This window comes from Rhodnius prolixus, unplaced genomic scaffold, assembly GCF_049639745.1.
Source record: "Rhodnius prolixus isolate KJV_2025 unplaced genomic scaffold, Rpr scaffold_5, whole genome shotgun sequence".
In the NCBI taxonomy this organism is placed as follows: Eukaryota; Metazoa; Arthropoda; class Insecta; order Hemiptera; family Reduviidae; genus Rhodnius; species Rhodnius prolixus.
In genome coordinates, this window is record NW_027411624.1 from 42,397,991 (window position 1) to 42,420,639 (window position 22,649).

Below are 22,649 nucleotides of genomic sequence, written 5' to 3' on the forward strand. Positions count from 1 at the left end.
GTTGACTGTGACCACCGGCTCTTTCTGGAGCTATCTTGAAAGTTGATTATGGGATACATTACATAGATTTCTTTCCTTTAATGAGAGGGAGACTTCTGTTGCCTAGAAACTATTTTTATTGTTTCGTTTTTAAGCCATTGTCATTCTTGGCAGAAAATCTTTTTCTAAAAATTATGCTTCCAATTCTTACATTTTTTGGTAATAACTAAATTATAAAAATATCACTTTACATTTTTTCTATTTAAGAAAAATTCTTATAGATTTGCTTAAATATCTTAAACGTTTCAATTTTCAGGGATGTTTTCCTATAATCAAATTATTTAAATCGAATGGTATGTCTGTATGTGCGAATATGTTTAAATTAGATGCCGTACTAGTAACCCAAACTATTAAGAAACTTCAAGTCGTTACAAGATATATACAAAGTGTCTGCAATTACAGTAAGGTAATTTACAAAAAAAAAAAACTTAGCTTTAGATTAGTATTAATATTTCTTTCTATGATAACGTTTTTTTGAGATTTTGTAATAATTATTTGGATTATAATAATGTGCTTATAGATAACCAAAGATAGATCAATTCTCCAACAACTTCCAGGCATCAGAGGTACCTTGGAATCTATAGTGCTGTTAGTTAAAAGTATGATATTACAGAATAAGTGTACTGAAGCTTTCTTCTTGGGTAGTATGAAAAACAAGGACCATCATGGGGATGTTATCCAGTCACAGGTGAAACTCGTAATAGAATTAATTTTCTTGCTTATATTTGTTTAAAAAAACCTTGGATGGGTCAGTGAACAAAAAAATTAATTCATCTAATTTTGTAAGTCTATAAAATGAATTATTGGTTAAGGAATCTGTAAAAAAAAATTCTGTACGAGTCTTGTAATTCGTATAGAAAGCAACTCTTTTCATATGCTAGTCGGTGACCAGTGGTAAAAGTATTTTTTAAAGCATATACCTTAATTCATTAGTACCTTTTTTATATTTTGTGTTCTGATGGATACTTACCGCCAAACTGACAGTCCTATTTAAACTAATTTTTCGAGACAAGAGGAATGCAAAACATTTTTGAAAATGTCAAATCTAAGTAGTAGTTAAACGTTTGTGCTTCAAATAACTTGTATTATTCAGACCACAAACCTAATAGAAAGACACATAGAGACCAAAAGATTTGCCAAACAATTTTTTTGACACAGAGGACGTCAAAACTTCCGGTGAAAACGGGAAAGTTAGAAAATTTTACACGATCGCGCTAGTACTTTCTTCTTTCCCAGTACCCGAAGAGTCAATTTTTTTGTTTAAAGTTCTTAAGACTGACGTTTTGTTTTACAGGATTCACTGGATACAAATTCAGTAGGCTCCAACTCTCCACTTGTGGATGACATGCTAGTAGATGATGGAGGAAATGATGGTGAACAGGAGGAAGAAGAAGAAGATGAGAATGATGATGGTAATGTAAGCGATGGTACTTCCGTTACTGACACAACGTCAATCAGTGAAGCCTACTGATCTTTTAAGCTTCAGTACTTAGTTAATCGGATGTTCATTTTACATGTATTGTTTTAGAGTTGCTACTACTGTTTGGTATTTTTTTATACTGAGATATTGTAAAGAGTTAATTGTTTTATATATTAATGATTTCTTTTTTAAAATAATTGTCCTATATTCTGTGACTAATATAATAGGTATGTGCCTTAAAATGTACCTGATATAAATGGATTTTAAAAAAGTTGTATTAACGATATTATGTGATCTTGTATAAATGTAGTATATTAATCTGTTCAGTCAGCAAACGAGAGAGAAAAAAGAAGAGAATATTCAATTGAAAAAATTTATAAAATTATTAATAAAAGATTTTTTTTAATATGTAATATATTTTTTGACTTTAGAAGAAAAGATGCGCTGGAAATTTTGTAATGATGCCCATCTGCGTTTGAAATTATTTAGAAAATTGCTAGAGATATCAAGAAGCTGTAGTTTTCGATATTAGACTCTATGAAGATCTGTTGACTGAAGTCTGACCGGAAACGAAACTGATGTTAGAACTTTTAAAATTTGAAATTTATGGGAGAGCAAAACCCCTCTCCGTGTGGTGTTTCCTAGGCAACTGTCTCTAGGACCAGGCTACAGATATGGTAGTTTGGCTTTTTTTACTGCCAGAATTGAAATGATTCTCCACGTTATACCTTTTCATTATTATTATTCTTAGTAAATCTTGGATTGAATTCAAAGAACATATGATGCTAGTAAGGGATTATCCCTGAGTGCTTGCTTCTAACCCTTCCTCGCAATTGCCTGGGTAGTTAAAAAAGTGTTGGATGGGGATTTGAGAGGATCTCCTTCCAAATCTTCCCTTGGAACCCTACAAAATTTTCACTTTGGGCTGATACCTGTGGAAGTATGACAACTTAGTATTTACAGTAACAAATCAAAATGAAAACAGAGTATTGATCCTTCGGCTTCGAAATTGAGAATCCATATCTATCTATACAACGCGAAAACGCAAATAAATAAATAAGAAATCGTTCGTTTTTATTATTTGGGCACCAATTTTTTGTTAATCTCACTAATTTTGATTTTAATCATCAAAGATTTCAACTTCCTGAAGAAATACATAGTTCACTTTTTTATTATTATTTTAGGAAAAAACAAGATTCTCAACCACCCAAGACTAATTTTTTTATAGAAAAATTTTTCAATAAAGATGGTAGGTTTGTATTTATACTATATCCAGGAAACTGACTAATCATCTATAAAGTAAAGAATTCAAAATCTACTTCTCTTTCTTAAGTTCCTTTTATATTTATTAATATCGATCATTTTTCAAGAGAGAGAGATTAAAGTATGTAACGGAATTCCACTTGCTAATGGAATTCAAATTGGGATCTGTTAAACCAACTTTATCATCAGAATTTCACATATATGATATATTTAAGATTCAGAATGGAGTAAGCTATGATTCCAACCTTGATTGTGATTTTTAATAAAATCAAACATGGGAGAAACATTTTTGAAATTTATATTTTATTTTAAAATGTTGAAGTTAAGAAAGAATATCATTTATAATACAGTATTCTGCGAGTAGTTTTAATTGTAGAGTCGAACTTTTGTGGTCTTAGAAAATCTGTCCACCATCAAATGCTTTACCCAACTTTGTTTATTTCAAATACAGTATTTTTTGTAATTATTGCACCAGGGTGAAAGGAAAGGATTGCATTGAAATTTTTTTAAACAGTAATATAGTATTGAATGTTATGCCGTATTAGGAGGACTTGAGCATAATCTCTGGAACCCTAGTGCGCAACGTATAAAACGACGCTATATTTGGGCTTGGCATGTGCGTTGTCCGGGAATAATTATTTAAAATAACAGGAAGTAATATCTTATACGGTCATTTTTAAAAACCTTTAAAAAGAATTTGATCCAAGTACAAAAAAAAAAAAAAATAGAATAACTTCTATGAAGATATTAGCATTGGTCCTTAGGGTTGTTTTGCTTAGAAAGGGACAAGGGAAGGTTATTCATTGTTTTATGCGGCTTTGTATGCCTTTAATAACCCTTTTACATTTTGTGTATGTTTTAGTAATATTGCATAAAAATTTTAATCTCAAATGTTCATGTTTGTAAATTGTGAATATAAAAGATTTTTTAAAAGAAAAATTTCAATTAATTGAAACAAAAAATAACAATATTCTGATTGAACTGTTTGAGCAGCGCGCACACTATGGTAAGGTGTAATTTTTATCTCATGTCGTTTATCTTTGTTCTTAAAAACAATTGCCTGTTGGAATTGTTGTAATATAATGTAGGTTATTGATAGTATAGGTTATTCATTCGTTTCGCAATGTTCCCATTTAATTTTGGGGTATGGGTTTGTGTTATTTTTTATTTATTTTTAGGCTTAATGCATGACGTTGTCTTTTGGTTATTTTGTATAAGAAAACATTTGAGATTATAGAGTAAATAGGCTCCAAGAGCAATAGAGTATCATAATTACTTGAATCCAATATGATGTATACTTTCACTACGTATTGAAACTCTTTTCATTTTCAGAATCCTGCAGATAGAGGCCCTCCGCCTTCCTTTCCTCCCGCTGGATTTCCAATGCCTCCGATGGCTGGGTTTCCTCCAGGGCCTCCGCCTGGATTTATACCGCCTCCTGGCATGATGCCACCAGGTCCTCCTCTTGCACCGTACGGCATTCCCCCACCAGGATTTGCTTTTCCAGGTCAAGGTAATTATTATTGTCTTATTAGTCTGTGGTTTGCGTATTTTACATAAATTAAAAGAAGTTGAATATCTGCTGGTATTTCTTTAGTAATAGGCGAACCTACGAAAAATGGTCCAGAAGTGTCAAAGACTAACGAGGAAAAGGAAGGGTAAGTAATATTGTACTTATTAAAGTTTAAGAATCGTCAGTATCCTTGAATTCCATCTCTTTTAACCAAAACTTTTATCATACAGAGATGATTCAAAGGATAAGAAGTGTGACTGGACAGAGCACAAAGCTCCTGATGGTAGAATCTACTATTATAATACCGTCACCAAAAAGAGTCTTTGGGAGAAACCTGATGAGCTAAAATCTCCTGCAGAAGTAAGTGGCATTTTTATTTTTATAATTAACTCCAGTTAGGGACTGTAGTACTTCAAATAATATGCCAATCATTATAACGTGTATGCTTAAAATTTTCTTTGATGCATATCCACAGTAAGCTTAAAAAGCTTGTAGGCTATACGTACTTGTTTCGGGAATGTTGCCTTTTAGGCGAAAATATGTTGTACATCATTGACAAGCCGAGCTCTCAGTTGGTAACAAGTACTTGCTAGAACTTCCAGTAAACAATCATTTGTGACAGAGTTAATGGCATAAGGGTCAGAGATTTGGTTAAAAATTTATTGCTGTTTCCATATTGTTACTGACGGTGTAAGATCATCTTTATCAGAAATAAAAAAATGATGTCAAATATTCACTAGAATTTCTCTCACTCCATTATATGTATGGGTATAAGTGACATATGTACATTCTTCCAGGTTTTTACAAACTCGAAATTCTAGTAACATGTTTAATTCCCATAATTAATATTCAGATTGTTGATTGAAAATTGAAATTTGCAAAGCTAACCCTCTGCAATCGTATATGCAAATCTAGTGACTTTGATATTTAAATGTTCACCGATATTTCTTTGTACTACTTCCTCATTTTTTTAATTTATTTCCATTTTTAATACTTTTGTAGTCTACTTTGTATGGTATAAGGATTTCTATTTACAATTTTAATAATTTCAAGTGAACTTTCTACCATTATTCCTATTAGATTTCCCTGCTTTTTCTACTCCATCTCTTAGCTAAAATATTTGGTTGTACAAACGAAGACGAAAGTTAAATAATCGATTCTCTAGCTTCTATAAAGTGAACTAATGATGTCACAAACTTTTCAATATTATTTATTATTTCTTAGTTGTACGAATTCAAAGGTCAGTTTAGAGAAGTTACATCTATGTTACTCAGTATTTATTATTAATGTTAAAAAACAAATATTTTCTTATTTAGTATGCAGTGTTTTTGAAGAAATTATAAACAATTTAGCAACAATTTTAAGCGAATATTAAATTAAGCCTACATTTATATATTAAAATAACCGTTTACGACAGTGTATACATGTACAGTACATAATTTCTTCAATAATTTTTTCAGAAACTCTTGTCCAATTGCCCGTGGAAAGAATATAAGTCTGATACTGGAAAAGTGTATTTTCATAATGTGGTTACAAAAGAATCCCGTTGGACGATTCCCAAAGAATTGGAAGAATTGAAAGCTAAAATAGCTGCTGAAGAACTTCCGACTGAGTAAGTGTAGCGTATTTAATTTTTCTATGAGTTCATTTAGAATTTACACTGTTTTATTGTAAGTAGACAATAAAATTCTTTTTTTTTTTTTTATTACGTTTCTGTGTCTAATAAGTTTTACAAGAACAGTTATTTTGGGTCTGTTTAATAAACATCTTAATTTCCATTGTTCATATTTTATGTTTTGCACCAGTTGATATAAATTGAACAGTTGAGAAAAAATATATAAACATATTCTTTATTAAAAATTAGAACGTAAATTGTCGGCTCTCTCACTAGTTTTGCCGTACTTGCTTCCTTTAGTTCTTTAAAACTCCCTGTTCAAGTTCACACCACTACTGCTTCACTCCAAATTCTAAATTTCAACCTCTGCAACTAAGTTCATAAGTCAAAAGACTGTAGGTCTTTTTTTCAAACTCATTTCTTTATTTTATTTTTTTTAAAGCTCCATCAAGGTCCCCGCCTTGATCCGTTTTAATTTTTATTTACTTTACTTTAATTAAAGTAGATACATAAAACACTGTATTCAAACTATAAATTGACAATTGATAATCATTCTTATAAAGATAATTTTCGTTACATTACATTATCCTCATTTTTTCTTAAGAAAGTTCCGATGCTCATATTGGTTATCGAAGAACCGCCTAGCGTAGAACATCACCTGTTATTATCCACTGTGTTGTAAGAAACTTTTAGTTCAAAGGAATCTATTGTAACATGATTTCAAGTGTTTATTGTAAAAAACCAACATTTTCTTATAGCTCTAAATGTCAGTGCTTACTTAAAAAAATTTATATATATCGTGCTTATTGTGACGCCTTTGTAGTGTGCATGTGAAATTTCTACTGGTGAGCTAAACTTTATCAAAATTATCTCAACACAATCTGTGTCTTTAAAGTCTATCAGAGGCTTCGTGTAAATTTTTTAGTTCATCATTTCCCCTAACGAGAAAGAACATCCATCTTTTTAAATTTGTCTAATAGCATAATAAAAAAAAAATCTTATGATGATTCTTTCAGAGAGAAGAAACCTACAACTGAAGAAGGGCAGTCACCTAAAGATAGTACATCCAATTCCATACCCATGCCTACAGGTATTGTGAATTATTAGTTTTTTTATTAATAACTTTCCTTCTTATTTCGTTTAATGCATCCAAAAGTGAAGAGACACACTTTACGTAAAGATAGCACCATCATAGAGATTGTTGAAAGCAACAGTACATCTGCTCGTAAAGCGATGGAAGAGTTTAGAACAGTGCTAGGCAATTTTTTTTTTTTCCATTACGAGCCAAATAAACAATTGTCATTTTGTTAAGGATCAAATAAAAATTAAGAATTACCCGTAGTGATCATTTTTACTTCTCTGTGTAATAAATATTTTCTTGGATGCATTTTAATAATTATTTCGGCTGAAATCAATTATTTGCAAAGCTTATTCATTATTTTTCGATTTTTGTTTCGAGGTTTCGTTAAAGAGTGCAAATCACCATAGAAACTATTCATTTATTTTAAGAAAATGTTCTACAGATTAAAGGCATTCAATTTGAAATAAGTTATTTAAAACACAAAATATTTCAGAATAGAATTTATTAACTTTTAAAAATAAATACTACAATTGATTTTGATCTAAACTTCTTTGTATATTAACCTTTTTTGACGATAATGTATATATTTATAAAACACTTGAGTATAAAAAAGAAGAAGAGGAATCAACTAATAAAAATTCCACATAATTGTTTACATTACAGCGGTAGAAACTGTGGCAAAATCAACCACTCCACCATTGGGTAAATCAGCATTGGATCAAGCCATGGCAGCTACATTAGCCGCTATTGCGTCAACTCCTCCGCCAAAATCATCAGCTGGTCAGTAGATTGTTAACTGTTGATATTTTTTTATAACGGTTGTTTGGGCATTATTATTATTATCTTAATATTAATCTGGGTAAAAATTGACGTTTATATTTTAGTGCCTGTTTTGAAGCAAGATTATTATTGCAATCGGTGGTTTTTAGTTTTTCTTCAACTATTTCCACTTTTTTATACTTCTTAAACTTTATTTTGTGCTGGTTTTCAAAATTTTGTGCAAAGCTTTATTTAGTTTAATTCGTGAATCAATTATACTTCGAGTAAATTCGTTTAAGCTCTTAAGTCTGGCTTAATCTACTGATTTTAAACCAAATTGCTAGAAGCCCACATTTTTTTAGCTTATACGCTTGACTTGAAGCAGCTTAAAGATTAGGCATCATTCATTTAAGTGCAATTATTATATTTCTATTTTTTTTATTCTGATTATTTTGGACTAATGTAATGATGATATGGAATCAATAAGTTGATCTCTAATATTGATTTTTTTTTTATTTATATTTGAACTATTGTTTTATATTTATAAAGTTTATGTATTGTTGTGAGTTAAAAGTTCTTGTTTCCTTAATGTTCTTAGTTTCAGTTGATGAAGATAGTAATTCCAATACTTCATTGCCTGGTAAAGGTGATGATTCAAAAATGTCATTCAAAGATAAGAAAGAGCTGACTGAAGCTTTCAGAAATCTATTGAAAGAGAAGGTAGGTAATATTTTTACTAGTGCTTTTAGTTATAAACAAATTAGTAGGATAGACAAAAATGTCGTATATACGTAAATAATGCTATCGTAAGCAGTTTATAAAAAAAATTACATCTCAACAGTGAAGGATTTTATAGCATGTACCAAATATCTACTTGTTAGCCTGATAATGTCCAAGGCATCTACCATAATGTTTTCAAAACACTTGCCGGATTACAGTATCTGTTCGCAAGACTTTAATTTCTTACGTGATATTTTCTTATTTTGTTTATTGCAGATTATAAAAGCATCTTAACGGATATTAACGTTTAACTGTTTCGCGTCTTGTAAGACGCCTACATCAGATTTATTTATGATTTTCCACTCGATCTGCATATCACTCCATTTTATAATAGATTATCCTGATATTATTATTAAAACTATTCTTCAGTAGACAGTATTTAACTCTTTCGCACATGAAATCCTTTTCCTTTTAACAACCCTTCTACCTGTATTCTTTATTTAAGCTTAAATACCACTGTAATTTCACAAGATCTTTATAATTTCACATATCCAACCCTCTTCATCATTTCACTTCCACAAATCTTATTTTATCCTTCTGGAAGTGTTTACCAGTAATTTTAAAAAGTCGGTCTCATTAAATTTTTTTAGTAGAGCATCAATGAAAAACTTCTTGTTAAATATCTTTCAAAGGCTAACATCCTTCCATCTTTCCTCTTGCAATTTAAGGCCTGACAAATTATGGGTAATGATTTTCAAATTTCAGGATGTCCCTAGTAATGCTTCCTGGGAACAAGCGATGAAACTCATTGGCAATGACCCAAGATATACGCAGATGAAACAGTTTAGTGATAAGAAACAGGTATTTAACGCTTATAAAACCCAGCGTAGAAAGGAAGAAGCCGATGAACAAAGGTTAAGGGCGAAAAAAGCTAAAGAAGACTTGGAACATTTTCTTATGACTACGGACAATATGTGCTCTTCAATGAGGTAAAATTAATTATATTACCTTTTTTATTAGTAAAGTAATTGCATATTTTTTTCAGGCGGGCTTTATGTCTAACTACCAATACCTTTATTATTATTATTATTATTATTATTATTAATATTATTATTATTATTATTTTATGATTTAAGGCGCGTCAACATCTAAGGTTATTTGCGCCCGGAGCTTTTTCAGTGCACTGCCGGCCTTCGGACAGTGCTCTCTCGTTACAGACAACACTGTCCATCACCGGATAGTGAGCTGTAAGAAGCACCCAGCTGGATTCGAACCCGGGACCTCCGCGTGGGAGTCCAGTATGCTAACCTCATAGCTAATCCCTTCCCTTATTATTATTATTATTATTTTTTTTTTTTTTTTTTTGCGCATCGACTGCTAAGGTCATTAGCGCCTATTATTATTATTATTACTATTATTATTATTATTATTATCTGATTACTTATTTATTTAAAAAAAAAATTAAATAAATGATTCAAATAAAATTTCCCCCCCATATTAAGACGAAACAAATAACCGAACATAATCCTCTTAAAGTTATCGATTCATAAGTAAATAATGTTTGTCGATTCCGACTTTAGAAGATAAAATTTGTAAGTATTAAAGGTATAAAGTCCCATTAGAAGATGCACACCGATAAGAGAATGTTAAAAAAGTTGACATCCTTTCCGACTTAAAGCATTTTCTTAGATAAAAAGTATATTTTCGATTTCCCTTTCAGATACTATCGTTGTCAAGAAACGTTTGGCCATTTAGATGTTTGGAAAAATGTTTGCGATTCTGATCGACGTGAAATCTATGAAGATGCTGTATTTAATTTAGCCAAGCGAGAAAAAGAAGAAGCTAAAGCTAAGAAGAAAAGAAATATGAAACAGTTGGCCGCAATCTTAGATGCTATGGCGCAAATTGATCATAGAACTACTTGGCAAGAAGCACAACAAATGTTATTGGATAATCCTAATTTCGTTAATGATGCTGATCTGCTTGGTTAGTGGATGATTGATTTAGTTTTTATTTATTTGGTGGTGAATAATTATTAGTTTATGTATTTTGCAAAGAAAATTTGCAAAAGATAATTTGATGTGATGAGTATCAACGTACTAAATATAAAACTATTTGTTTAATTGGTTACAAAAAAAACCTTAAGCATGTTCAACATTGGTAATGTTGATTATGTTCAGGGCCCGACTACGTCTGTTTTTTAAAGATTTTTTTTTCAGCTTGCCACGTTTTTCTCGAAGCAACTTCCTTTTCCTTTTAACTTTACGTACTTTTTTTAAATACTTGTGGATCTAGTGAAAAAAAAATTCTAACATTTTTTTATTGATAAGAACATAGAAGATGTTGATTTTATCCATCTAAACTAGCTTTTTTGGTTAATCTTTTGACTTCTTGTTTCGCTCAGGGATGGACAAAGAAGATGCGTTGATAGTGTTTGAAGATCACATTAGAGAATTAGAGAAAGAGGAAGAAGAAGAGAAAGAGAAAGACAAAAAACGCCGGAAAAGACAGCAAAGAAAGAATAGAGATGCATTTGGGGTAGGTGTTTTGATAAATTATTCTCCTTTTATTCTTAACATTGGTTACTATTCCCTTTTAGTTATAGTCATACAGTTTGGGTGAGTGAATATTTGGTGTACACATTGTCCAACGTAGATCTTTGGTACAGAGAGGCTATGTACCAGTTGAGACCTAGTCAGGTTTCCAAGATTTTCTTGATTGAATATCTCGCTGCCAATGGAGTATCTTTCAAAAAACTCTTAAATAATATATTTACTAAGACAACTGTACTGGGACATAAATGAAACTGAAAAAGTTTCTGATAGAATTGTAGATTTACGACTTACTGAAACTAGTTCAAGAAGTAATACATAAATTAACTTATATTTAATTATATGTCAACTAAAATGTGTTCTGCTTTACTTGAGTTTGCTTCTATTGATGTCCGAACAATGTATTCTATATATATTCTAGATGTTACTTAATGAACTTCACGAGGAAGGCAAATTAACCTCAATGTCTTTATGGGTAGAGTTATATCCCATCATTAGCGCCGACTTGCGCTTTTCAGCTATGTTAGGACAATCAGGTGACTAGCATTTATTCATTTTTTATATTTTAGATTTATGCTGTTTTCGACTAAATAATTAGCTATGTAATATAATTCGTGGAACATAATTATTCAGTCAAAAACTAAAAATAAAAGCAGTATGTGTATTAAAAGTGAATCGATAGTTTTATCGATATTTTTAATCGAGAATGTTACTAAGTGTATTTTAACCTCGGTAATTAAAGATATCTCCCAACATATAATCACTTAGGGACGATTAGATATTAAAAGAATTATTATTTTATTTATGTTTACTTTTAAAAAAAATATTAATACATATGTGTTGTGTTATTTATGCGGTGCTGTCGGCTATAACAAAAGTAGTATCAGTTAAATACTTTTAGGTCAGATCCAAAAAAAAATAATTGTTCATTAATAAAAATGAAAATTGATTAACCATACGCTTAAAAAGATTGTGACTGACAAAAGATCAGAATAGTTCTGGTTGGATCATTAAGACAATTTTTTATTACATCTAAACAATAGCAAACACACAGCTGTAAAAATAAAACACATCTCACAAGACTTTAATTTAGGTAATAAAGCAAGTTTGCTATCATGATTACTTTAACTTAAAGGGTCTGATATTGTTCATTTACTCCTTACATGAGCGTGTACTTTATGTGATAAATATGTACTTTCTAAAAATGGATGGATTGGATTTGAGTAGTGATTTGTAAATTTAAAGTTAGTTGAAAGAAAATTAATTATACTGAAGGCGCATTTCCTTAGTACATACAGGTATTTAATGATTAACTAGTTTAAAACTTTTTCAAATAGGTCTTTGTAGGTTTAAGATTATTGCGATAAGAAAACTAGTTGGTTTCCAGTTCCTAACTTTTTTAAAACTTTCTTTCTCTGAAGTTAAAAAAGAATCAGGGATTTCGGTAAAAAAAAAAAAGTAACTACTGTGTAAAGTGTGTTTCTCTCATTAGTTAAACATTCGCCAATCTCCGAACTCATAGTATAAATAAATATTATATTTTTTGAATTATCAAGTAATATTTTTAGAAATCCATTCCTTTACAGGGTCTACTCCCTTAGATTTATTTAAATTTTATGTAGAAGATTTGAAATCTAGATTTCATGATGAAAGGAAAATTATAAAAGAAATTTTAAAAGAAAAAGGTTTTGAAGTAGAGGTACGTTTCATAATTATTTCCATTGATATACTTTAACTATGTTTTCATTGTCAAATAAAAAAAATAGTAATAAACAATGTTAATTATTGTCTTAATACAGGTTACCACAACATTCGAAGAATTCGCGACAGTTGTTTGTGAAGATAGACGATCAGCAACCTTGGACGCTGGAAACGTTAAACTTACATATAATGCATTATTGGAAAAGGTATTGATACTATTATTATTTTAAAGTATTCGTTTTTCAGTAAAGTTTTTCCATTCATAAATGATATTTATCAAATTTAAGTAATTAATTTTAAAGATTGTGAGATTTTAGATAAATTTCTGTTAAAAAATAGAGAGCTACCAAAACTTAATATCATCTATTTAATAAAAAAGGACTTGATTGGAATAGATTTGGGCAGTCTTGTGGTAGCTTCCATTAGAAATCCATTCCTTTACAGGATCTACTCCCTTAGATTTATTTTGGCTGGCTGGTTAAGAAGCTGGCTTTTTATTTAAACGACACTACTCTAACATTTTTAATCTCAAGTAGTTAGTTTACATTGGTTTAATTCAGAGGAACTTTTTCTTAGTTTCTATTACTTAAAAAGTAATTACTTATGCATTTTTTTGTGAACAATGACGAACGGTACATTACAACGAACTCCAATGTGTATAAGGTGTATTCTTAATACATGTTTAAATAGATATCTAAAATAACGTAATAACTAATATAAACCTTTTAAAATTGACAGGCTGAATCAAGAGAAAAAGAGCGCTTAAAAGAAGATCAACGTCGTCAAAGAAAATTAGAAGCCGGCTTTAAAAATCTTTTAAAAGAATATGACGTAGATTATAGCAGTGAATGGTCAGAAATCAGAGAGAAATTACAGAGTGAAGAAGCTTTTAGAACATTATCTATTGAGGCTGATCGTCTTAGGGTATTTAAGGTAAATTTTTTTTTCTAAGTTTTTGCTAAATAATTATTATAAATAAATAATTGCGGAGAACCTCAGTTTACTGTAGATAGAACTAATAAAAGAAATGCTAGTTTATATATTACTTTGTCGCGGGGGTTATTTCTGTTTCAAATTATTTCGTTTTCAATAGTTGTATTATTTCAGTTAGTTATTTTTACATTGTTTCTGTATTTAGGCGCACCCAGGGGGTTTAGGGGTTTGACACTCCTTGAAAATATATTTGGAAAAAGTTTTACAATTATGCAATTTAGACTAAAGTACAATTTTAGGAAATTCCAGCATTTTGTCAAGTTTAATGCCTTAACATCCTTTATAAAAATATGAATTCATCTGTTATCTGCATTTAAACATAATTCTATTATTTAAAAATTGGGCTTAGTTGTTTTGATCTGAATAGAATAGAAAATTGCTTTATTTATACAAATTATTTTTACAAAGGAAAATTTATCCTTAAGCAAAAATTGGCAATGGCTTACCAGCCGTCTGTCTCAATCAAATCAAAATCAAAATAAACAATAATAATAATTAACAAACATAAACAGAAAAAAGTTCTTTGATCTGAATAGATTCCGTGGAAGATTGGCTAGATAAACTACGACACCGTGATCTAATCTGTTGTGGTACCCTCTAGTTGGAGTATTTCAGCATTTCTGTCTATTTGATTAGATTTGAGAGTGTGAAGAGGAACTTCTGAGTAAAGCTTGAAGACAAGAGTTTTTCTTTTTCTAAGTGCTAAATACTCGTATTGTGGTACTGGGTTCGATTCCCGGTGTCTAGGCCTTGGATTTTATTTAATGGTTAATAATAGAAGTTTATAGTAAAGTATGTTTGCTAGTCGCCTCCGTCCACGGCACCTAATTGGTAGTTGGACGTAAAGCTCGCCCTGAAAAAATAGGCAATTGCTACTACTCGTAAGCAATACTCGCCTTTTACTGGAAAAACTTCTGTTGTCTTTTTGCGTTTTTTTTACTTAAAAATTACTAGGGTTATCCAATGCGCTGACCGCCGGTGTATGCGATACATGTTTTATTTAATCAATCTGAGTAGCCCGTCCAGATCATTCGGATGGTCTCTCAGGCTTCTAGAAATGCTGTAATAAACTTGCACGAGTGGCTAATCATGAACTTTTTCACTGACTCTGGGCCTAAGATTTTCATTCACAATTGCTACGTCTTTTAATGCGTACCACTTTGTTTGATTCTCCTCCTGTTGCTGAATTTTCCTACGCCTTAATCGGCTATAACGTCATTTTAGGTTCCATGCGAACGCTTTCGGGTAGCCAGGTAGGCTGTTTGTAATTCCAATTCCATTTATGTATATTGATTTGTATTTTGACTCGGAAGAGTTCTTATGTTTTTAAAGCGAAGTCTACCTGTACAATATAGTTTTTTCTTTTACCTTATAAGATTTAAACTTGTCGACATAAGATTATACAAATAGAATGTGGTAAAACAAACCAATATAATTGGCCACCAACACTTATTGTCTAATAAATAGTTTTATCTCACTTCATTATCTATTTTATTGAATTTTGAGCGCATTTTTTAATTTAATTTAATTATTTATTTTAAAGGAATATCAACAAGAAGTGGAAGAATCTTGCAGTCATCACCATACCAGATCTAAGAAAACGAAGAAAAGTAAAAAAACTAAAAAACGATCCAGATCAAGATCAGTGGTATGGAAAACTTTTTATATTTATTTTTTTATTTTGAAATTTACTTTGTATTCCTTGTAATTCTTTCCAGTATCCATTTTTATATGTTCCAGAGTCCTTTATCTCCTAGAACACTATGTTTCCTAGCCACGCTACTTCCCGATCCGGCCAAAATACCAAAAACTGATGAATAAAAAAAAATTAAATTAAAACATTAAAAAATATGGCCTTCCTTAATAAACTTTTACTTGATATCTCCCATTATTTTTGTATATATTGCTTAGAGGTATATAAAAACAATAAATACGTGGAATTACTTAATATTAATAATAAATTATGAGAAAATTAATGCCATTTTTTGTTTTTGTTTTCTTCTTTCTTCTTATAGGGTTCTGAAAGTGATTCGGATCACCGAGCCTACAGTCGGGAACATAATAAACGAACCAGAAAACATAAATCAGAATCTGAGAGTTCGGATTCTGAACATCGTAACAGGAATAAAAGGAAGAAATCTAAGAAAAAGAGGCGCCATTCCCACAGTCCTGCTGTGAGTATTTAGAAGAAATCAAAATTCGGGTTCTCTCGCTCGCAAAAATAAAAAGTAAAAAGACAAAGTTTTTTTTTCTTTTTCTTTTTTATTTTTTTATTTTTTTTTTATATTGTCATGAAAGAAAAAAGAATGTGATTTTTGTAAAGCCAGAAAATACACTTATTTTGTATAGATTTTTAAAAAAAATAATAATAATTGTCTTTGCTTTTTAGTATTTATTTGTTGGAATACATTTTTTAAGAAGTTTTTTTATTTTTCTTACTGCTATTAAAAGTAGTTTTTTTTTTTCTTTCTTTGCTCACTTTGAGATTTCCGAAAATTAAAATGTTCAACATTTAAAATTCTAGAATCATTCGGAATTGAGAAAGTTTTGAGGTATGAAAAAAAAATGAAACGAAAAAGTGGAAGTATATTTTACTTTGTTTTTATTGGTGCTTTTATGTACTGAATAGTTTCGAAACTTAACATATTCATTTAATCACAGAGTGTGAAAAAAAAGGAAACATATTCCTAATTTTGCGAATCTTGGAAAATTTTGTAAAAGAGTTTTTTTCTTTTGGCTGTGATAGTTTTAAATCACATAAATTAAAAAAATGTACATGATGCTGCGTCATAGTCTTTTTTTAGGGATGAAACTGCTCGTAACTGGTCAAAGATTTGCAACAATCAAGAGATAGTATGGTATCTCAATGAGAAGACTATTCTGTAGCTGTAAGCCCTTCTGATGAAAAATTATAAAAAAAACTTTGAATCCACTTATTGAAAACGGACTACTCTTAAAATTCGTCGCGTATCATCATTGGATCATCAATTCTGCATCAACGTAACAATTTCCCAATTAACGGTTTTCTCTATTGTGATATTGGATATCTGTATTTATCTTTTATTAATAATATTTCCAATGTAGACATATGTTTTAATGCTTAAGAGATGATAATGACGACGAAGATTTCGGCCAAGTTATATGGAACAGACTTGCTGCTGGGGGGGAAAAAAAAACAACAAAAAAAACAGGTTGCTCTGCTGTCACATGAAGATCGGCCCAAAAGAAATAAGAATATTCCAGAGACATGAGCCCCAGAGTGCTGCAAAATTAGCTCTCTGTCTTAAATTATTCGAAAGAACTGGAATGTCACAGAGTTGTGATGTACGAGAAAACTCTCTTTTGAGTAAGAAATTTTTTAAGAGGAAGATCAGAGATTGCTGGTAGGCGGCTGGATAATGTGCAAGAAAAGAAGGTGGTAGACGACCCAATTTGCGGTATAGAGAGAAAGAATTTTAAATATACTGGGGGCTACTTTCATTCTGCTGTTTAAATCTCGGTCCTTAACTTCTTTGAAATCTTTTCTCATCTGGAGTAAAGTCACGAGTAATCAATCGAAAAAATAAACATCTGCGAAAGAATTGTTTTTCGAAATTTGATCTCTGCAGTTTATAATAAGAATTCTAAATCTTAACGATGCATTGTGGTGAAGTTTTTTCATTGAACATCGTGGAATTGGTGACTTTAAGTCAACTTAACAAGATTATCATTTTTTTTTTTTTTTTCAAGAAAAGTAATAATACAAAAAACTGGTCTCGGAAATGTATTAAAAAGTAAGAAGGAAGTGGCTGTATTAATAGTCAAATATATTAAAGAACTACAAGAGATCTTATTGCGGCTTTCTTAGGTTAAAGTGATTACTGATAATAATGTAGTCGATTTGTAGAATGTAACCATGGGTGTGCGTATGTGTTTGAATGAATGAATATAGGTAAGCTAAAGTTTGCCTGTGGGTACGCTAAATCCAACTGTTGATATAACAATTCTGCAGAAGCCTTGTGGGCTTCGTGTAAGTATTGTGTGCGTGCATGATAAGATTTGGGTGTCTACAGGAGTGGAGAAAGATTTTTTTTGTTTTATTTACGAAGTGCTGGTGAGGGCAACCTGCTTATTCGTTTTAGGACAATATACTTGAACCTGCCTAAGAATAGTAAAGAATACGAAGGGTTAGGAATTCCTTCACCAAAACTCTTTCAAGTACTTTCAAAGAATAATGCTTATGGGAAAAATCATAAATAGACCATTTCTTCAGAAGTACTGCTTGGTTAAGACGATTAGGGTGAATGGAGCAGAAGACTGCCAAGAAGCTAAATGGATCTTCGAAGCTTATTACTCTTCTTTGATAATGACTGTTCATTCACAGCCATTTTAAGATATCAATTAGTTGTCTTCAAATTGAAAATCATCTGCACCTTTTTTTTAAAAAACTATTTAGCTTACTTCAGTCTTTCTTCAAACTTCAAACATTATCAAATCGTCTACTGACAAGGAAACTTCCTGAAGACACATCTTTGGATTACACAAGTATCTTCAGTTCTGGAAAATGAGGCTAAAACCAAATGCACTAGAAATGGAAGGTGAACAAACAGCAACTCCATTGATAAAAAGTTTCTTTAGGAGGTAAACCATATTATCATATCTCAAAACTTACCCGAGTGATCAATCTCATACATTATATTGATGTCCCCCTGTTTGTATTAATAAAAAATATGAAATATAATTTTACTGATTTGATTTTGCTAAGTTATTCAGGCGTATTTTAAGTGTTTGGAAAACAAGTAAAGTTCCTTCATTTATGTTATAACTTTTAATACTTCGTATAAAATTCAATCGGGAAAAGTTTTAATTTTTAGGAAATCTCTGGTGAGCAGTTTTAAATTTATTGGAAAAAAAAAATAATAATTTCTTCAATTAAAAATGCAAAGATTGAAGAAATATGTCAATAAAGATTTATAGGTGAATCCGTAAGGTAAATTTGTCTTTTAGGTATCTACTATGTTAGACTTAACTAGGTTTTTACTTGGAATACATTGTGCAGAACGCCTTCTGCTGTCCTACTTTAGGACTCAATTACTAATAGCATTTATTTATTTATTTTTATTTTATTTATTTTGAGATCTCTTGTGTTAGAAAAGTTTTGCGCTCAGTTCATGTCCATTTTTTGAGATTTTCAAGTGAAAGGGCAGGGATCAGCACAACTCAAAATTAATTTAGATACCATACACCGGGACAGTTTTGTGCCCATTTTTAGCTGAATTGATTTTCTAGTTTACCCATTTTTTTTTTCTATTTTCAAAATCGGCTTCAATCAATTTCTTCAAACTTTGTATCTTTACTATTTCCATATAGATCTATTTATTACTTTTATTATTTGAAACATTTTTTCCAGGGTAATTTACTAAGTCAGAATTCTCAGGTAGGGGTAAATTATAAGCTTCCTCTATAAGCTGTATCAGTATTTTGTACAGTTTTAAAATCTTTTTAAGTATTTACAAGTATAAAATGACTAATCAAAATGCCAAAGTTCCAAAGTTGGTATTAGATCTGTATTTTTCAAAGCATTCGAGTTGATCTTGGGCAATAAATCTTAAATTATACCAATTTCTTTGGGGTTTGAACCCTTACATCAGAAAATATTGTTTGTTGGTCCATGCTTCATTTTATTTTACAGCCCTTCTAGAAAAGGGCTAATGCTTAGCGCTACTATTTAGAAGTGCAATTTAAGGGAAATGTTTTGGTGTGTGAAATGTAGTATTAACGATGCTAAATGTGCTTGATTTTTAAAAATAAATTAAATCGGTAGCCTGTAAGTTATGATTTTTTTTTTTAAACTAACGTTCTTGTATTTTTTTTTACCTATTTTCATGAATAATCTAAACCAGACTGTATTCTAAGTGAGTTTTAAGATTATAAATAAATAAATATAAAGTCTCTAAAACACTTCTTTGATTCACAGTTTTTTTTTTTCAAAATTGTTCGTTTCATTCGTAAAACCAACCGATCATTATCAAAACTTGTGATAAGGATTTACAATCTAAAAAATCAAACTCAGAACATTGTTAAAATAATTTATAACCCAAAATACTTTTCTGGAAAATTATTTTAAGCAAAAAGTATTCTGGAATAGAGAATGCAACAAAAGTATAACTATCGTTAAAAAGCATAAATTCTTTCTTATATAAACTAAGTTTACTTGTGATATTTACTTGAAAAATCACCATCTAAACATGGATTTGAAGGAAAACAAAATAAAAAACATTGCTGTTGCTTCACAATCTTTATTATATCTTTAAGATTTAATGATAATTTTCATCTTAATCTAAATAATAAAACAAACAAAAAGACAATAAACAATTTTTACATTTTTATTGTCCAAAATTGCTTCTTTGTGTTCAGGCATCCGAGAGAAGGGACTCAGAAAGTAGGCCGAAAAGCCCATCAACTCCACCGCCCGAAGATAAATCCAAAACTAATCATAAATCTGAAGAGATGAGCGACCATGAGCTGGAATTAAGGAGGATAGCACTGTTGAAACAACTTCACGATGAAGACGACTAAATTATTATTATTATTATTTTTTGTAATTTAGTTATTTCATTAGTGATTTTTATTTTTACTCGTTGCAAAACGTTGTTTTTATTTTAAAATAAAAATTAATTCATAATATTTAATATTAATTTTATTGGATAGTTTTTAATATTCGGATAAAGTGGTTCTCTATTTTGTAATTTTAATTTTTTTCATTTCTTGGGATTTCATTTGTTTATTTTGATTTCTAACATTATGTTGTACATATTTAATTTAAATGTACAAATTTGTTTTCTTTGTATAAATTTAGTAAATATTCTGTACGCTGAGTAAAACAAAATTATTTTAAATTAAAATTTATTTTACTTTTAACTTTTTAATGCTCTCTCTCCAGCCTTCCATTTTCCACAGTTTCCTAAGTTCAATCTTCTTGCCTATCCGCTTGAGATATGCACGGTTGAAGGAATCTAATTATTTTTCGGCATTGATAATGAGGAAACTTATAGATGAGGTCGAGATACTGCCAAATTCTGGATTATTTACACTAAAAAATCAGGAAATGTTTATAAATTCTTACACGGGATTGTTGAATCTATCTCTTGGAAAGTCTAATAGCGATCCAGACGGAGTACTTACGTGGTCCTGGCTAAACAAAGTTCTAAACATCTTGACAAATCTTGAAAGTCACAAAGTGAAAAAGGTCAAGTTAGTTTTTACTAATTGATCCTTCTCAAATAAGTACATTTGAGGGAGGGCAGTGGATGCTTGTTTTGAGCAGACGAGAGTTGCTATCAGAAGGTCGGGGAGGTTCTTCAGCAAGATAAAGAACCGTCTAGTGATTCAGAGGAATTATTTTTTATATCATTCGGTATAATGTATTTAGCGATGGTTGTCTAGAAGACTGATTTTCTCTGCGCCTCCACCAATAGCAGAGTAAGAAGGTAATAGGTTCAGTGCAGGAGCCTTGCTCTGTCCGTGGTAATGTATGATAGAGTAGAACCAATATAAAAAGTTACGGTCTTGGAATATTTGAGTTGAGACTAGAACATGTACAGTAGCATCTAATTTACTGTAGAGAACTATAACAGAAAATTCTCCCAAAAATCTAAAGCTTTTTGCTATTGTTGGGTTTTCTTTAAAACAACTTCCTTCATCTTTCAATTGTTCATAGTAACAGAAAATTTCATTTCTTGCTCATCCATTAAATTAGTAATTTTGACATATCGATTAATTTTGTAATGAGTTATTGATTAATACCTCAGTAATTAGCACTTTGATTAGGAAACAAGTAACTAATAAAAAGAAAAGAAATCTGTAAAATCGAAAATATAACTTCTTATGTACAAGAGGCAACAACTGCATTCAAGGATTCAACTTGCTCTATCGTCAAGTTTGAGAACAATATTGCGTAGGTCTCCCACAATATCGACAAGTATGGAGAATTCATACCTCAGTCATGTGATGTGAACAAGCTTGATTATTGATTGATTATGGCAAAAAGATATTTGTAAGAAAATAACTTGTTTAAAAATATAAATGCTTAATTTTACATGTTAGATTTTCATTTCTAAAATTGTAGAGAGCGGATAGCTGTCTTCGCTATCCGCTCTCTACAATCTCACCTTCACTCACTAGAACCCTGGCTACAAAAATGGCGAATAAAAATCAACCCAAACAAATCCAAACACATAGTCTTCACACTCAAACGAACAACTCTTGGACCTGTCTTCTTATATAACACTCCTATCCCACCAGCCGACCATGTGCGGTACCTTGGACTGTACCTAGACAAAAGACTAACTTGGAACCCTCATACGAGACTTAAACGGGCTGAATTACACAAACGATACAAACTCCTTGCTAGACTACTGGACAAACGCTCAAAACTAACACTACAGAACAAGCGTCGACTGTACACTTCCCTTCTTGCTCCAATATGGACTTACGGACTTGAACTTTACGGGACAGCTAAACGATCTAACATCAACAGATTACAAACACTCCAATCTAAAATACTCCGCCGCATTGTAAACGCTCCCTTTTATGTCAGTAAACGCTCCCTTTTATGTCAGTAACCACTCCATACACACAGACCTCAACATTCCATTTATACCAGAACTTGCCAAAACCCGCTACAACACATTCCACCAAAAACTATCATTTCACCCTAATCCTTTAGCTGCAAACCTATTCTCAACCACACTTCCCTCCAACCCCCAAAGACGGCTGAGGCGCCGTTGGCCCCGTGACCATCACTGGATGATCATCATTCATGATTGCCACGCCATTTTTATTGTTCGCCCAGCATATTTCTAAAATGACCTGAAAAAAATAAACATTTACGAATTATAAAAAATCTAGGGATAATAACGGCTCGGTGGTTGAAAACTACGTTGAGACCTAATTTTAATTGCCAACATCCTGTTCTCAGATTTCCTCTATAGATAGCCTCTCACAAATACTGT

The 22,649-nt window shown here is 30.9% G+C and overlaps 2 protein-coding genes across 10 annotated transcripts in view; both read left to right on the forward strand.

Annotated features, from left to right (window-relative positions):
• Fancd2 overlaps nucleotides 1-1,797 on the forward strand; it is a 40,081-nt gene extending 38,284 nt beyond the window's left edge. The window contains exons 24-26 of the mRNA XM_074136233.1: nucleotides 296-445; nucleotides 560-727; nucleotides 1,334-1,797. Of these exons, the coding sequence (XP_073992334.1) occupies nucleotides 296-445; nucleotides 560-727; nucleotides 1,334-1,510 (495 nt within the window). The 3' untranslated portion in view covers nucleotides 1,511-1,797. The remainder of the gene's footprint in view (nucleotides 1-295; nucleotides 446-559; nucleotides 728-1,333) is intronic.
• Nucleotides 1,798-3,309: 1,512 nt separating this feature from the next.
• On the forward strand, nucleotides 3,310-20,556 carry Prp40 (pre-mRNA processing factor 40). Of its 9 annotated transcripts, none has more exons than XM_074136241.1 (18): nucleotides 3,310-3,728; nucleotides 4,055-4,235; nucleotides 4,320-4,380; nucleotides 4,466-4,595; nucleotides 5,696-5,847; nucleotides 6,867-6,940; nucleotides 7,595-7,711; nucleotides 8,289-8,410; nucleotides 9,176-9,399; nucleotides 10,131-10,396; nucleotides 10,815-10,948; nucleotides 11,384-11,498; nucleotides 12,531-12,661; nucleotides 12,762-12,869; nucleotides 13,402-13,596; nucleotides 15,200-15,304; nucleotides 15,672-15,830; nucleotides 20,053-20,556. In XM_074136241.1, the coding sequence occupies exons 1-18, from the start codon at nucleotides 3,726-3,728 to the stop codon at nucleotides 20,212-20,214; spliced, it is 2,439 nt and encodes an 812-aa protein (XP_073992342.1). In that variant the 5' UTR covers nucleotides 3,310-3,725; the 3' UTR covers nucleotides 20,215-20,556. The 9 variants fall into 9 exon arrangements, 8 of the variants coding, with proteins under 8 accessions (XP_073992342.1, XP_073992337.1, XP_073992336.1 ...); XM_074136236.1 differs by lacking the exon at nucleotides 3,310-3,728 and adding an exon at nucleotides 3,736-3,866; XR_012460903.1 differs by lacking the exons at nucleotides 3,310-3,728; nucleotides 20,053-20,556 and adding exons at nucleotides 3,831-3,872; nucleotides 15,397-15,569 and having other exon boundaries at nucleotides 15,672-15,823.
• Nucleotides 20,557-22,649: the final 2,093 nt, after the last annotated feature.

Coding starts and splice junctions, on each gene's coding strand:
- Prp40 (XM_074136235.1), top strand. CDS start 3,846: ATGTTCCCATTTAATTTTGGGGTATGG. Junction 9,400..10,130: donor AATATGTGCTCTTCAATGAG/GTAAAATTAATT, acceptor TTTCCCTTTCAG/ATACTATCGTTGTCAAGAAA. Junction 15,831..20,052: donor GCCATTCCCACAGTCCTGCT/GTGAGTATTTAG, acceptor CTTTGTGTTCAG/GCATCCGAGAGAAGGGACTC.